General features: G+C 42.8%; 1 protein-coding gene across 11 annotated transcripts in view; it reads right to left on the bottom strand.

Annotated features, from left to right (window-relative positions):
- The window catches only part of SLC15A2 (solute carrier family 15 member 2), a 92,230-nt gene that overhangs the window by 11,366 nt on the left and 63,244 nt on the right, over positions 1 to 17,620 (bottom strand). For 10 of the 11 annotated variants that reach the window (XM_025152205.3, XM_025152206.3, XM_040703484.2 and 7 more), the window contains 12 exons: positions 16,292 to 16,374; positions 14,973 to 15,059; positions 14,591 to 14,680; positions 14,307 to 14,351; positions 12,159 to 12,191; positions 11,004 to 11,092; positions 9,193 to 9,274; positions 7,244 to 7,369; positions 6,290 to 6,454; positions 3,703 to 3,749; positions 2,397 to 2,507; positions 823 to 919 (listed from right to left, as the gene is read on the bottom strand). In XM_025152205.3, the coding sequence (XP_025007973.2) occupies positions 823 to 919; positions 2,397 to 2,507; positions 3,703 to 3,749; positions 6,290 to 6,454; positions 7,244 to 7,369; positions 9,193 to 9,274; positions 11,004 to 11,092; positions 12,159 to 12,191; positions 14,307 to 14,351; positions 14,591 to 14,680; positions 14,973 to 15,059; positions 16,292 to 16,374 (1,055 nt within the window). Of the gene's footprint in view, positions 1 to 822; positions 920 to 2,396; positions 2,508 to 3,702; positions 3,750 to 6,221; positions 6,455 to 7,243; positions 7,370 to 9,192; positions 9,275 to 11,003; positions 11,093 to 12,158; positions 12,192 to 14,306; positions 14,352 to 14,590; positions 14,681 to 14,972; positions 15,060 to 16,291; positions 16,375 to 17,620 lie in introns of those variants that run through there. The other variant, XR_006939794.1, reaches the window with a different exon arrangement.

Here is a 17,620-nt window from a genome sequence, read left to right as displayed (position 1 = left end):
TGCTCTGCTCATCACAACACAGTAGTCAAAGCCCCAAAGGGCAGCTCAGCAGCATGTCCTGTCAGACCTGGTTTGTAAGCGTGCAGTGGAAAGGTTAAAATGGGCACTAAGATGGTTACATTAATCTCTGTGGCTCCTGCCAGCTGGACCAGAGTCAGAGCACTGCCTCTAAGAAGCTGGCAGGCAGGCAAAGGATTCCACCCTCTTTGGTTCACACCTCTGGGTTGTTTGGAAAACCACACCTTGACTTTACACCAGTCTCCAAATGAGCTGTACAGAGAGTGAGAGGAGGAAAAGCAGGCGCAAAAACTCATCCACCTCTCTCAGTACTTTGCCCCTCCTCTTCCTGTGCAAAATCCACACATCTTGAAAGATCGACCTTCAGATCAGTAAGTAAAACATGAGGATGTAGCTAACCATTTTCGCAGTTTCTCAGGTGTGAGATATTACCAGGTACAGTATTTTAGAGGCCACAGGCAGCATTATCTCTTGGCAATGTGCTGGATCAACGTTAACCAAACAAGGATGGTGTGAAACCAGCACAAATTGCAGGTCACTTGATTTTACAAGGAGGATTTCCATCAAGCAAAAGACATTGCTTTTTGTTTAACTGGTAAGACTTGATGAGATCACAGCGTAAGGTGGATGTACACCCACCTACTTTGCTTATATAGTCGTCAGAACCTTTTACTGGATGGCCTTCAAATAGCTATTGCCTCGGTCTCGCAAAGTGGAGAAAGCAAGAGAGTCACCAACATAGGAGGAAAAACACTGCCAGAGACTAGAGCAGAACGAGCTTGTTACCATCACAGGATCACTTACATTAGTTATCACAACAGTGTACGATGCACCAAAGTCAAGCAGCCCTAGGTCCAGGGTGAATTCCCCAGTTTCAGTTATGCATTTTCCATTATCATATCTAGATACAAGGATGAAGTACAGCATTTTCTGGTTAGTCTCACAGACAAAGAGCACAGAGTAGAGCTATCAAAAATGCCCCTACAATGGACAAGAGAGGATGTATAATGTAAAGCTGCAGTCAGGTTTATGTCAGAGGATCACTGGAGTTCTTGCCATCTCTTCCTTTCAGAAACACTTAGGCACTGACTAGAGATTACCCAATGACCCAGGCTATTGCTAATGTTTTGAAGTGCTGCTTCTTCCAAGCAACCTCAAAAATTTCCAGCAAAAAGAGAAACAACTTCTCCTTTTTTATTTATTTTTTTTTTCTTCATCTTTCTTCCAAAATTTTATTCACTCCTTTTAGGAACTGTGGGCCAGGCAAGTTAGCCAGGCTCAGGAAGCCTTCGGGATATCAGAGCCACACTCCCACAAGCCATAGTGTTCCCTTTCAATAGAGCAAATTAGCCTTCTTATTTGTTCTTATGATTTTGGATGTGCAAGATGGCACAGAGGATCAGCAGCATTGCTACAGTGGTTGATGCATCTGTCTAAATTGCAGCAATAAGTACCTTGGATGGAGCTGCTGTGGAGGAAAGCCATGAGGCTTTTGAAACATTGTGAAGGCCAGAAACATCTTACATGAGTCAAGTCTAGTGCTGCCAAACCAAGGCCATATGGAGCCCCTGTCTATCAGCCCAGTCTACAAGGCCATGGGATGTTACTGGATGTTACCAGCCCACATGATGTCATCAGCTCACATACCAACACTTTGTCATGTGGAATATGAATTGTTCCTTCGCTGAGAGCATCCTAACACTAAGAGCTTGGGACTGAGAGAATATCAAAATAGAGCAGGTGCCACATGGCAGAGAGGCTTTTCCATCTTCGACCTTATTCTGCTGACAGATGCACAGATGGCCTCTCAATAACTTCTCATAATTCTTCCCTTCAGCCCCACACGCAGTGTAACAGCTCAGAGAAAGTTAAGTTATGTATATGGGCTTCTTGAAAAAGATTTTGGGTTCCTAGTATTCTCTTGACCTAGCTCTAAGAGAACTCAGATCATTGCCTGAATTAGAATGTCATTATACTCATGTCATAGGAATAATGCTTCCAAGCAATAATGTTTCCCTGATTATGTTATCTTACGAAGTAACAACTGCTACAGGCAGGGAGCTATTCCAGACACAGTTTGGAACTTGAATCTATTTAACGACATATTACACACAGAGAAACTGACCCACTATCGTTTGGCTTGGACGCTTTGCAAAGTAAATGCGTGGTGCTTCTGTACACACACAAGTGGCCTGGAGTAACTGCTCTGCACAGAGCTGATTATTTTTTTTTATTTTTTTTTTAACAAACATCTGCCACACAATCAAATGCCAAGACCATAGCAATCAAGTTTTTGCTATTTGCATGGAAAAACAAAGCCCTGTGGTGCTCAAGGAAGGGCTTCAGTGAGGACCTTCAGCACAGCAAGGGAAACTTACGTGTCCCTCTCTACCAGCGAGTACCCAGAAACACCATAGTTTCTCTGAACAGGTGTGAACTGTTTGCTGTCAATGGTGAGGTTGACATCTTGGCTCAAACCATTAATGAATCTGCAAAGAAAGCATATTATTAGGCTGTCAGACCGGGCAGGGGAAGTACAATATGAATCACTTAAAAGAAGCGTACTCTCTCAAAGCATTCTGTCACTCCATAAGGTTATGACAGTTTCTTCTGCAAGCTACCAAAATATCAGCCTGAATCAATGCCCAGGTTTTCAACAGAAGACTAGTTTTCCTATTGCTGTGTAATTTTACTCTATTATCTTCTCTCCTGAGCAAAGAGATGCCTTGCTTGTGTGTGTGTGAGAATGAACTTATCAGCAACCTCTTCTCAGACACATTCAGAGATTCTTTTACATCTGTTCAAGAGGACAGAACCCCATCCCCAGGAAACTAAAAAGGTGGGTGTCCTGATGAGCGTGTGCACTGTGCTGCCATACTTTCCAAGGAGTTTCTAATATCAAGAGAGTTTTCTAGCAAGATATTTTCATCATAAACAAATTCTCATGGGAATGCAGAGAGCTGTTAGTGAAACCAAACACTTTTCATATGATCTATGATTTAAAAAACGTTGGTTTTCAGTTGCTAACATAGAAGAGAGCCCTAAAGACAGTTATGTGCTTAACAGAAGTAACTTTAGTGGGAAAAAAAAGAACATTCTCCCAGTTAAACTTCCTCAGAAATTTTTGAAAGGAAAGTTTTGAGATTCTGTCAAAAAATGCTGACAGAAAAATGAAAGAGTTCCTGACTGGAGGTATTAATCAAGTCTCCTAGGTGGTGTTCAGTCAGCAGAAGGCTTCACAGACACAGGGCTATGAAGGTAATGCTCTCATTTTATCTGATTAGTTTGCATTTGTACAGAGGTTGGACAAGATAAGTGATCATCACGGGTTGCAGAGGACAAATGGCAACAGCTCCTTTCCAGATTGCATCTTCCCTTTCTTTCCCAAAATGGCAGGCCATGGTGAGATCACCCTTCCAAAGGAGGAGATCTTTGATGCTGCCATCTCAGCCCAGACAATCCTAGGCAGTAGATGGCAATACAGTTCAGTTCTGCACAGCAAGCGTGGGAGGTATCTGCAGCTGACACCTGAATCTTTTCTTGCAGGATGAGCATGGACTAGATTCCAACCCAAGAACATCTGGGTTACATTATGTACAGTTTGAATTAGACAAAGCAGTTTCTCTCAGCCCACCACCCTTGACTCCTAAAAAAAAAAAAGAAAAGAAAAAGAGCCATTCATACCTAACAGCTGCCAAACCATTTTCTGGCTTTGCTTCCAAGTCTGTAATCTGAAGTGGGAGGAAAAAAAGAAGAAAATCACATATATGAATTAATACTGCCTTATAAACAACATGTAGCAGAAAACACTAGTGTCTGTGCAATGACACATTGCAAAGCCAGTGGGACTGACTGGTATCTCACTAAAGCTTTGCATCAGGCCACAGAAGCGAAGTCCCTGTACAATGAAACCAACGGCAAAATTCCAGCTCCACCTAAGGTTTAACATGAGATCATACATTTTTTTCTCACCTCCAGTGTAACGCAGGCTACAGAATTTCAGCCAGTTACCCTTCTACTAAGGCTTGCAACACTCTCTAACAAAATGATTTGTCTTGATCTGGAGATAGCAAGAGAGCATTATCCACATTAGCCTCTTTCAATGATTGGTTACAGTTAAACATGAGTACCACACTCCTGTAAAAGCCAGCAAATAGCCTAACTTCCAGAGCTGGATTCTTGGCTTACTCATCATCTCCACAGAGCCAAAAGCCAACAGGAGATGTTAGGTTGCAATTCTGATCATCATCTACTGCTTATAATTTTCCTGACCCTCAGAGAGAAAAATATCACACAGCACAGGCAGAGAGCAGGAGACACCAAGATGCACTGAGCTGTTTTATGGTCACAGTCTCTGCAGGCTCACCCTTGAAATTGCAGCGTGGTTGGGTACACTGGGGACTGACACATCTCCTTAAGATCACAGCTGGAGCATCAGTTGGATAGTTAAGCTATACCCACCTGAGTAGGGTTTATTTGGAGCACAATGCTCAGAATAAAGACAATAGGTACCCAGCCCCTGCCCTGAAGATTGTTTTTCACACAAAAAGAATACAGTCAGGTTCTTGGCTGGTTGAAATCCATGGTTGTACCTACACAGTCCTTTCTCAATACTTTCTTTTTGATGTAAAACCCTGATCTTCTAAGACCAAGGATCCAGATCTACAGCGTCCCTATAAAAAGTCCATTGCACTTCAGTGCAATATGCTGATCCACAAATAATATATGCCCTAAATAACAAATAGCCATAGTGAATAACAAATTTCAGAGCAATAAATAATAAACAACAACACTTTCTTTCAGTGGGAGGCACATGGGGATTAACACAGCAGCACGCTGCAGGCAGGACTGACAAATTATTACTCGCGTTCAGCAAAGATCCCCAGAGGTCTCAAATTCATTTCCTGCCCACTCAACCACCCACAGAGGAGAAGAAACCAATTTCAGACTGGCTCCTTCCAGGAAAACACGAACAAGAGGCCAAACCCACCTTGGGGTTGGAGGAAGCTGGGACTACTCCAGATGAGCCCTGCAACACAGCAGCGATGACACTGCTGCCCTCATCTTGCAGTGCTGCAAAGTGTCATTTACTATACTGTCTTTCACACCTCCTCTATCTACAGCTGACAGTGACAGCTCAACAGCATCAGCCAACAACACAGAGCAGAAATCTGCCCATGCCAGGGGTAGGCACTAATTCAAACACAGGCTAGATAGCTGGGCCAGCACAGAGAGCTACTGAAGCTCAGAGATTGCTTTGCTTCAGCCTGTCTCAGGCTCTCTTTCCACAGAGACAGTATGAAAATCACTGTATGAATATCAATTTCTAAAGGAAACAGCACACCATCATCAGGGTTTCAGGGAAACTTAAGAACGTTGTGTGAAAATGAGCCCTAAGTTCCAAAACAGAAAACAGAAAAGAAAAAAAAAAAAACCAACAAAACTGTCTCAGGGAAAAAATAAATTCTTAAAACTCCTCATTTTTAAAACCAGTTACATCATTTCTACTATACAATATTGAATGCTTATGCAGTGGCAACTCTGCAAGGTAGGAGGCTGAGAAATTGCAAAGAAAATTGGCACTTTAGCATAAGGACAGATTCTGATGCCATTCACACATACGTGCACAACTACCACAATGCAGAATTACACCATTCATTTTAAGAGTGCTTCTTGGGATACAGCTGCACACAAAAGATATCAGAATCAAGCCCTCTATACCCCACGTATGTCACTATAATTATTGCAGCAATACACAGAAGTCCAAACAACTGCAGAGCTGGAAATGGGCTTAATCATTTATTCTGTTCAGCAAAACAAATGGGCCTTCTGTGCATTTTCACTGAACGCTTGTAATAACTACACCCAGAATCATTCCTCTGATGCTCTTACTCCTTGCCCAGCCCTAGAGCCTCTTTAACATCTTTGCTTTATAGAACCATCTTTTGGGGAAAATCTCAGGCTCTTTGCTTCCTCAGCTTTTGCAAGCTCTGCTGCCCAGCAGGCACGCTGCTGCTGTCCCACTACAGCATTCACAGGATTAAAGCGTTCCCAGCAACTCTCAGATGCCACAACGCCTCTATTAATCAACAGGCAGAAATGTGTACAGACCCAGTGCCACTAGCTAAGAAGTCAGGCTTGGAGCATCTGAGAGCAATCAGACAGACACTGCAACTGAGCAAATGAATTAATAAGCCTATTACCCCGTTACCCATCGTATCATCGCAGCCATTGAATTAATACTGTATTTACACTTCACTCCCACACTCACTAAGCGACTCGATAGGCTTCCTTCCGCCTCAAAAACAATTAAACTGTACACTGATTTTTCCTTCACAGTGTAGTTAAAAGCAAGAGATGATCCTTGATGTTGCAGGATGAAGCGAAGGCTCTGTTGCTCTCCATTCAATATTAAATGTGAGTACTCATCTGGGTTCTGTGAATAAAACAAACTCAGTTATTGCTTTTTTGACATGATAAAGGATCTTGCTCTTCCCACCAAGTGCAACCCTACCCTCTCTTCATGGAATTCTGGAAAAAGTGGTTAACAGTTAAAGCTGGTGAAAAGCTTCCCTCCTGCAGCAAAGGACCTACATTGACCTATAGGCTTCAGGCTGGTCATGTCAGAGCTTGGAGCAGTTTCTCCTGCAAGATTCAACCCAAACACCAGAGAACCTTTTGCACATGCAGTTACCCTTTCCTTGACCTCAGTCTGCCTCAGTGGGACTCCATCTAGAACGTGGCAGGCAGCTGGTGGCCAATGGACTGCCATTCTGGCTCCCAAACTAGGTTGACCTGAAGTAATCTGGAAGCTGAACTGGGAAACAAGTTGCAGTGTCCATACCCAACTAAGTACCTTCCCATTTTTCTTCTCCTTTGCAGGTAAATACTTTTCATACTCCATTCAGAGCCCAGCAGCAATGCTTACTTAGCATTTTAGCACCAAGAGATGCCAGCTGAATGCCTCATACTGGGACACTTATCCTTTATTCCTAATTCTAGGTCAACATTGTCCTCCCTTTGTCAAGGAAATACTTCTCCAAACCTTCCACTTCTTTCTGGTTGGAGATGGCATGCTCCATCTTTAAAGCCATTTCCATGCACTCTTAAGAGGCTGGAGAACAAGTCGTAGCATCTGTGGGCTTTATTGGAAAGTGCTAGAAAAAAGCCCATCCTTTTTCAATGGGATGCAGGTCAAGCCTTCCATCCCCATACATGTACTTACCTGGAAAGCCTCCACTGGCTGCTGAAATAGGTTCTGGTCTTGGATTGTCACTTGAACTGGGTTCTTTGCCAAATTCAGGACCTGAATTAAACTTTCTTTTGGGACAAGTTGAGGCATATCGGTTTCCTAATTAAAATAAAAGGCTTTAAGTGCCATCCACATGCTTTATTAGCGCTTTAATAACTTCATTTTTAGTCATAATAGTCTTCCTCTCTGTAATGACACTTTTCCATCCCTTCCTCATCAGAAGTTGCACTGCGCAAAAACTGAACATAAATCTTATATTGGGGGGGGGGGTCTCCTCATAGTAGTTCAATAGCCAACCTACCAACCTTCCCAAAGACTGCCCTTCACATCACTGAACATACAGGCTGCACAGCTGCTGGGCAGGTAGAACAACATCCCTGCTCTCATTATGCAGCTCCCGGGCGCCTGGATTTAACAAAGTGCCATATCAGAAAGGAAAGAATTCTGTGACCAGAATAATTATTTTCCCAGACTGCTCAGCCAGAAGCTCAGTTTTGAAAATCCCAGTCCAGCTCCATGACTGTAATTGGTCCTTTTGCATCACTTGACACCATGCTTCCCAAGCACAGATCTTGCTTCCCATTTTCTAGGAAAGGGAAGGCAATGCCTGCAGTACAGAGGAACCTCTTTCTGTCAGGAATCATCTCCTAGAAAGCGAACTTCAATCAACATCAGCCTTGTGCCATCTGCAATCTAAAACTATTTATTTATTACTCTTTTTTCCTCACTTCCTTTTAACAAGTAGTTATCAGGAATACTTCAGAACCATTATTTATTTCCATTTCATCCTGTAATTTGGGAATGGCAGGCAGGGTAGTTTGAACCTAGCTTGGAGGGCAGACACTGTTGGAAAAGACAAGGCGTCACTGCCTTCCATAAACCCACAGCTGCTCTGGACCAACAGGCCCTATATGCATGCCCAGGAAATCTCATTATTGCAGCTTCTCATTTGCACTGCCCAAGGTGGGCCGCCATATACTGTTCTTTGTTAGAGCTTTTAATAGCCTTCAGGGTAAAATTCCCATACAGAGACAGGAAGAGCCTCTAACTCACCGTGTCCCTACCCTTAGGAGCTGCCCACAGCCAGAGCAGGCTTTCAGTGCCCAGAGAGAGCTGCTGTGTCTGACAAGAAAAGCATTTTTTCACTCATGAAAAAAGATCAGAAAGGGAAGCTGAACCCACAGCCTCTTTTCAGTAGCAGATCTGTCAATGGATTCACCTGAAGAACTTGCAAATGTTAATCCAGGGCTGTGTGCCAGCCACTCTGTAACAGAACACTTTAAGTATACATGGAAGCTTTAAAAATTAATCCTACAGTATCTTTCTTAAGCCAAAGGTCGGCCAAAGTTTGCACAAAGCTGGGCACGTGCCAGAAACAAATGGTACAAACCTGCAGGGGCTAACATTGAATTTACAAGGGCTTTGCTGGCATCCTGTCTGGAGATGCACAGCCGTCCCTGATGTCTGGGATTGTGGAAGTGGCTGCATTCACTTCCATCAATGGAAAATGAATTTGTTACGTAAAGAACACATCCTCAGATTGAAGTAGGAAAGGAATGAAAGAAATAAATAAGCAGTAAAACACAGACAATCTACAGCACGAAATAGAAGAGAACAGATACATTCTGGGAATTAATCACTCACATTAACCAGGTGTCTGTCAAACACTGATGGTAGAAACCAATATAGATGACAGGCACAGCAAAACTACAAAGACCAAAAGAGAGACAGAGACACATAAAGAGACAGATAGACTGAGAAAGTCAGAATTTAGCAACTGGATCGGCATGCTTAATTGTAAAGCACACATCAAAGATGACTATCAAGGAACGAAATGGGTACAAAGATTATTCAACAGACATTAATAAAAACCTATCAGAGAAAGCCGAATATTTCAGAGGAATCACTTGTGTTATACTTACATTTATTTTGACTTCTACAATGGCTGCAAGTCCAAATGCCATCCCTGCAAGGATCATACCTGTTGCCATTTTCCTAATAGGTCTACGGAGCAAATGAAAGAGGTACCATTAAGAAAAGAAAGTAATTTAAAATATAGAATACCATTCCTCAGAGCCTGAGATGTGCCAAAACCACATATTGAACTGTCCAACAGGTGGCACTGGGGATGATGTGCTGTTTAAATTGCCAATCATTTAACTTAAAACGATTCTATTTTTCTGCACGAGGCTAGCACTGAGGCCAATTAAAGCTGGTATGCCATGAAAAAAGTTCTATGCTTGCAAGTTTCATATTATCTTGTTCCTAGCTCGTCTAGTGGGAATAGCTCATGGCATTATGTTAACCTGTGATGTTGGAATGAGCACTAGAAATGATACATCTTCAACTATCTCCTGGGAAAACAAAAGATAACTAGTATGCTACTTAGCAGCAGGAATAAAAAGAAGAATAAATGTATAGTTTATGTCATCAGTGTTTCTGACCATCTGTGTCATCACTCTGGGTTATTCCTCCTGCCAATACATTTACGTTCCTAGAGAATCAGTAGCATGCTTTGAAACTGGTGCAAAACTAGAACAACCCTGTCAGAACTATATCAGACAATCTGATATAAAAAGGTATAAGACAGGTCCAGAAAGCAGGTCCAAATTGAGTGCTGAACTGTTGAGATTTTAAACAAATATGGATCTAGATTCAGTGGTTTCCAGTCTTTGTAATGGTCTGAATCATAGTCCAGAAGGACAGAGGTCTGGGAAATCCAGATTATGAACCTAAATTCTGGCTCTCACTTGCTTGTTCTGTTCTAAGAAAATTATTATTGTTTGCATCTTGTGATAAATAATGTGATCTTGACATTGAATTGTGCACTGGGATTGTGTTGCACAAGCTTCTGCAGCCACACAGGCTAAAACCTTGCAGGCTACAGTATATCCACTGCCACATCTATGGCTGAACTGGAGAGGAGCCTGTCAGTATCTAGCATCCAGGGGGCAGAAACAGCATGACATTCCAATCTGTTCAGTGCATGGGTCTGTACTGCTGGATGAGATAGTCTGTGAACCTATCATCAGACAGGAAGCTTTCTGCCAAGTTAGGGCTTGTGAAGCCAATCTCCCACTCATTTCACCATCCCATACTTTGGTGTTGGAGCATGCAAACTTGGGTCATTTCAACTGCAGCTGCACTGGCTGAGGCACTCCAACAGTGCACATAACATATTCCCACTGCTATAGCACATCAACTCACAGAGGCAGCCTACAGAGACTCAAAAGTCAAATCTCCCCCAAAAAGCATAAACTGGTCCCCAGATAAAACTGTCTTCTCCTACAATGCTGCACTTCTTAGAGCAGACTTGGGAAAGAACACTTGGGCTATTGTGAAAACCCCCTTCTCCACTGGCCCCTATCTTGGTGGGAATCTGCCTTCACAAGACCACACATAGCCCAGGCAGGACAGTGAATTCAGTTGCTCCAGGTAGGGAATTACTTCGCAGCAATACAGGAGGTAAGGAGAAGGACATGTTGGTCAAATTCATAGAGGAACTGTTCATATTGGCTTTCAGAGAAAACCTGATGACAGAGCAAAAATCAGCATCACCGAATTTCCTTGGCCTATGGAAGATGGTGGCACTGCCAGAGAGGCTGAAGTAGAGGTGAGTGCTGTAAAGCACAAGTATAGAAATCTGTGTTTCTTCTCCTTAAAAGCTATTCTTCTGCACACTTGCTGCAAAACAGTAAGAACTGAGGTATCCATGCTGTCCCCAAGTACTTACGTGAAATTAAATTTGCACATGCTTATCAGAGGATAGAGCCCAAGGTCAAAAATCGGGATGAAGACAAGAATAAGAAGTGGATTTAAGAACTGCAATACAAAACAATGGGAGTTTAGTGACTAGAAAGCAACTTTTAGTAATTAAACTCATAAAGCAATGTCCTCCAGAAATAATTCCATTACAGAAAGGACACGAACAAACACTTAAAAACCTCCTTTTAAACTACAATCATAGTTTGCTCTTCGACAGTTTCTGCTATTTAGGTTTCACAGACACAAATACATTTTGTTCATACCCTCCTCTCCAAGAGGTAAGCAAGCATCATTGGTGCAATTTCTCTGAAGAGAGAATTGAAGCACTGTGTTTTCAGAGAGTACAAAACTCAGTGAAACAGAGGCAGGCAACTTTAAGGGCTGTGCTGCGAGGGACCTTGCAACAGATCAGCAATAATGGAAGCAGCCCGGGACATGAGCAAAATCTCAGAGGAACAGGCACTATTTTGTGAGCCTGCTGCTTTCTCATACTTCCACACAGCTTGAGAGCCCCCCGGGAACTGCTTTTCTCCTGGGAGGGCAGAACCCGTCTGCCAGTCAGCAGTGGCACAGCAAGAAAACAGAGCAATGAGAGAACATGCAGAGAGAGATGCTCAGTTTCAGCTTTGAAGGAAGACTTTAGGGAAAGGAACGGCTTTGAATTTCTTCAGAGCTGTATAGCATAAGAACTGTAACCAACTGTGACAACACAGCATCATCTCAGAGCCTTCATATTTTCATTTGCCCTGCAGGAAGGGAGGAAGGAAACATATTTCAGGTGTAAGGCTGATCCCGGTGCAGAGATGTGTTAAAAAGAGACACAATCTGTATCCCCCATATGCCAACACTAGTTCAAGAAATATTAAGGTGTCATGTTCTCCCACACCTCTGCATTATGTCTGTGTTATGACATCCTTGGGGTCTTCTGAACATCAAGGTTAAGCTTGCTAAACAGCTAGTGAGCAATAAGTCAGAGTCCACACCACACTAGCCAGCAGGAGCTCTGCTATTACCTTCAAAACGAGCAGAGAAAGACCAGTGGTCCCGTGAGGAAAAAAAAGGAATGAGAGAGAACAAGAAAATATATTTCCAAGGGTAATTTCCTACCCTGTGGCATTTTTACCTGCATTTGGTCAGGCTGAAGGACATATATTCCCTGAAACAAAAAGATATGGCAAGTGATTCATAAACACCATCATATAAGAGTGCATAGCATATATGGCTGATGGCAAAAAAGCAACCAGCTCACACTATAGTTTTCATCAGCAAAGGTGGTTTCCTCAAATGTTTTATATTGGCTTTAACAGCTGACATTGTGCTCTTGACACTTGTCATCTAAAGACAGAGAATTTGATGAGGGTCATTTCACAGAAGGAAGCTACACTCAGGCGCTGATACGTGGCATTTGGGACGTGGCCAGGACAGGTACTGAATCCCATCTTTCAGACTGGCTGAGCCCAGGACTAGGTGAGCGGTGAGGAATGGGAATGTTAGTTCTAAGCTGGGACCTGGATTTTGAGCTTATTCCCTTCTGCTTCTCTAATGGAAAAGCCCAAATCCTGTAAGTGAATGCCCTCAAGCTTCAAGACCCCTGAGCTGTGGTGGCATTTGTTCCAAACACCTCAAAAGGATAACAGAAGATTACCCTTGAGCCAGTAGGCTGTACAAACCTCCATGTACTCCCTCCATTTGCCAAAGGCACCAAGAGAACTTAAGGCTGTAACAGCTGCCATATCCTTGCACCGCTGTGTCTAGCCCCTGCAATTGGGCAAGGCCATCAAGGATAGACAGAGAGATCTCAGTCTCCAAAAGTGACACACGAGCTGTCTCCAGGCACAGGTTGGCATTTGTCTGAACTCCACACAGCTTTTCATTTGAAATTAAGATGAAGAGAAAGGAGGAAAACATTAGGAAGGAAATAATATCTTTCCAAGAAAGCACCGTGGGGATTTGCCTCCTGTCTGCCAGGTTCGTCCTGAGCTGAATATAGATTGCCTACCTGTTTCTGCTGGCAGCTGTCTCCTAGGAGAGTCAAAAGCAGTGGACACAGCGAAGGAGCTTTGCAATTAAAATCATCAGGCAAATACCTTCTCTCCTGTTACTTTGTGTACAAATATGCCACTAGAAAAGAAGCCTGCAAGCATTTCATCTCACACTAAACCATTCCCTGTTAATTCAGTCTCCCTAGCTGAGAGAGCAGAAACATGGAATTTTGCAAGCATGACCTCCAACAACCCTAAGGAAGAAATCAACCCAGTTAATTCTCACCTTCATGAGCTGGGGCAACTCACTAAGGCTGAACAAGACTGAAAGAAGCCAAAACCCATCCAAGCAGGTAGAACAAATACGTACTGGTTTTCTTCTCCACCAGGGAGAGTTTAACAAGTGACTCCTGGTGATTCTTAGATGTTCTGCAGATGGATCACTAAGGGTACGTGAGCACAATGGCAGAAAACAAAGTTTCTAGATACACGTCATAAAGACTTCATGAACTCTCACTGTTTGTCCTTCTGGAGTGAATAAAATATCACAAGTGGTGTTGTCTTTTTCATGCCTCATTTAAATTAATTAAGCCTAATGAGTATCACATGCTGAGAGCTAAGTTTTTTTAAGAGGAAGGACTCAAATCTGGGGCCTTACATTGATTTTAAACTGTAAAATGGGCATTTACAATCTTAAATTCTGATACGAGTATCCACAGGTAAGATCTAGATGGTCTATTAAATACACTTATGGAAACACTCTGTGTGGTGACATCTTTAGGTAGACAGCTGATCTACATTCATCTGTCTCTGCCCTCTGCTCCATTTGCCACTTGCACCTTTGAAGTACTTGATGGCTACTAATTCATCCACATCACATTTCAACCCTAAGCACAGGATTTCTGCTGATTCTTAGAGGCTTCATTAATGCATCACCAAGTAAGCTAGAGCAGAAGTATACAATTACAGCAGCTCTCATTATATGCCACAAGGGCTGTGTGAACTTTATCTGACTTCCCTGTCTTGAGTGGGGGTCACAGAGCAACCAGTTGCCAGTGTGTCAGCACTCCTCACTTTGCAGGCTGCCAGTGGCTCCCCAGCCCTTGTTCCTTGCCAAGATGTGCTGTGATGAACTGCACATGGCCACATAGGGCCTCTCTTCTAATCATTGAAAGTGCAACTCATCCAGACTCATTAAGCAGAAGCCCTTACTAGTGAGAGACTTTGATTAAAAAGCAAGAGCAGTGATATTACTGCTAGTCTTATCCCCATTGACATTAAATACTTACAAAGTCAGCGTTCATCTTTGTAGCTTGCAAAGTCCACCTGGATCCCTAAGGAGAAAGCAGACGGGGACGTAGTTTGCATGATGCTCCATGGAACAGCGAACATGGGGACAGAGAAGACAACAGTGCTGGAGGTCTTGCATAACCATTGCACTTTTGTGTCATTGCAGCACAACCACCCCCTAGACACCCGGCAGGAGGGTAGTGCACTGTGTCTCCAGGATGCTTTGGTGTCACTCTGGCAGGACAGGGGTGCAAATTCAGGCCTGCAACGTGTTGTACTGTACCTGCTGATCAAACAGGGCCCAGAACATCGGCAGTGGTAAGAAGAGAAAGAGAACCCGTGTCACCATTTTAACCTCCGCAATCAGTTGTTTCTATAAAGGAAACAGACAGAAAGATAAGATGTGAGTGACAAGCCAACAGGGGCTTCAAGATACGAACTACAAAGCAAGAGAGCTCCTACGTTTTTCTACACAATAGTTATTCACTGCATTTATTCATGGCCATAATTGCATTTCAGTGCAGCACCTCGATTGTCCATTAAGGGTCAGAAGAGTACAGACATGAGAAGGGAGGAGATGCATATGAAGAGTGGGGCAGCCAGGCCAGTCCTAAGTCTGCCTTTCCCTTTCCCTTTCCAAACCTCCCTTGTAAAACATCACTTACCGAGTACTGTTCTGATGCCCAGTCAAGCCAGTGATCTCTCTTTGGAATCTGACGGGAGCGGTTTTTCAGCCTGTTTTTAATTGCAAACTAAGGAGAAAAACAGGTGAATAACTCCCGAATGCCTATTCCCTAATTTAAACTTTCCATTTCTGAGGTCTTACCTATCTGCCCTTGTCACATTCCCAGCTCAAAACTGCCCTTTCCACCCCTGAAGGTACATTTCATGGCGCTTCTGATGGACACTTCCAAAATCTGCATGCGCACAACCAGATGATTTAGAACCATTTCTCTGCAGGAAAGTTTCTGTGACACTGATTGATTAAAGGTGTGATATGTGGATGAACTACCTCCAGAACTTGTCCTTCACAAACCAATCCAGCATTAGCCTCCAACGACTGTTTCTTGCTTGATTTAAAACCTGATATGTGATAAAACTCTGAACATCATTTTTGCTTCTTCTGTTCTTTTCTGAAAGTCACTTGTTGGACTGACCACAGTGACGGGAAGGAAACACCTCCTTATCCACAGCAATATCAAAACCAGAACTCTCATTCCTTTCTTGTTCTGTAGGTCTGTCTTTGCATATTTCTGGGGCAGCCCATGTCTCATTCAGTCCTAGAGCAGCTTTTAAGTTGGTTCCTCACTGCAGGAGAAATTAGTAACACCAAATCTTTAACTCTTTTGTCCATGCAGCTTGCTCCAGCCACTGAACAGACTGGCAAAAACAGTGGCAGCCTCCCTTAGAAATCCTGTCCTTAAGATCTGGTCCATTTCCCCAAGGTAAATCTGTCACTAGCATTAACCTAGAGAAAAAGAAAACATCTGCTGTTTGCAACAGCTCCTGAACAAGAAACATCGCTATCCATCCAAAAGCAAGACCGGATTTCTCATACACTGTATTCAGCTCACACACTATGAAAAATAGTTGATAGAGCTATACTGAAACTGTAGAGTAACTTAATGTGCATAATATGAACATGTAATATTACTGTCTGCTGAACTGATAAACTCCAGTAAAATTGTTCAGCTGAAAGAAGTCACGTTTCTGAATTCTCCTTTCATTCCTTACCAGCACAGCCTACCAGTGATTCTACTGACATTAGCTGAAGAGTTTGTAGAGCTATCGAAAAACAATCGAAATGCTGAAAAATAAACTGGGACATAAATGTGTTCCTAATTCCTTACAGGTCAACAGCAAGATATCCAGCCAGGAGCAGCATCCAGAAGGATTCTAGATGTCACTTCCCCATTCCCTTTGCACTCTTCTGACCTGCAGCCTCAGAGTTACGCATGAAGAAGAGAGAATGGCACACACTTACCCCAATGCATTTGCACACTTCAAGTAAGACATTTCCTTGTGGTGGTGTTTTTCTGTACAGTCCACTTCCAGCTATGAACACAACTGAAAAAGATTATAATCCAGATGAGAATTTACATGACTGAAGCTTAATCCTGCACTGCTTTCTGGGGAGGATCCCTCACCCTCATATTCAACAGAAATCCTCTCCCTTTGAGGCTTACAGGACAGTACTTTTATCAAACAAAACAAACATACAGGACACTGTTAATGACTTCAAACTGGAAAAGATGCGACATCCTACAAGAGGCAGTGTGATTCCTACAAAGTGACTTCAAATACAATCCACGTTTAATTGGTGATGTTGATGACAATGATACCTGTGTATGAAACCCGACCCAAATCCATGCCATGTGAGGATGAATCCAGATCCAATATGAGCAACCATGTGAGGATGAATCCAGATCCAATATGAGCTTTGTGTACTTGCACCTCATGCACATTTAAATGATGTTAAGAGAAAGTGCCTTCACTTATGGTTTCTGTGAAGGGATGTGCAATTTAAGGCATTGCTTTCTCCCTCAAAACACAAAATAGATTAGCAAAGCTTCAAAATGCTGTCAGAGTTGGAGCTATCCAATTACAGATCATTGTCCTGTTCCTTGAGAGCCTTTGACTACATTGCAATTCCAAATGTGTTAGCAAGGAGAAGCACAATAGAAGCTGAGCATGAAATCCATATAACAAAGCAACAAGTAGAGAAAAGTAGGTATTTTTCTTCAACTGGAGGTTCACCATTTCTTTTTTAGGACTATGAAGATCTTCACATCCAGTTTTGACTTCCAGAACTGCCAGAGAGGTGTCTGAAGTCAGTTTAGGTGAATCCCAACCACAGAGACTTGTCCAAAATCATAGAGTGGGTAACAGCACTACTTCATTTTCAGCATCTCCATGTGGGGCTGTTGGTGCCTCCCTAAAGGTGATTCATAAAGTTTGCTGAAAACACCTCCTGGCAATTCCATTGACTCCACTGGGAACTGAGATTCCTGCATTAAGTTTGATATTTGAAAATAAATGATGTCAATCCTCTCCTGTATTTCAGACACTGAAGCAGCTCAGAAAACCTTGTGGGGTAAGATGCCCATTCTGCCTCTAAATTTGCCCATGCTTTCCAGCAACATGGGAAGGGGATTGGTCAGGGAAGGGTATTTTCTCCAGTTCTGCATGCTGCTCACATAGTTAAATACATCATTAAATACATCACATCCAAAAGCACTCTGATATTTTACAAAAGCACACAGAACTGCTTTGCTGGGCAGACTGTGGAATCTGGCAGTAGGACACCAGCTAA

This window comes from Gallus gallus, chromosome 7 (genome assembly GCF_016699485.2).
Source record: "Gallus gallus isolate bGalGal1 chromosome 7, bGalGal1.mat.broiler.GRCg7b, whole genome shotgun sequence".
NCBI lineage: Eukaryota > Metazoa > Chordata > Aves > Galliformes > Phasianidae > Gallus > Gallus gallus.
This window is presented reverse-complemented; position numbering and strand designations above follow the sequence as displayed.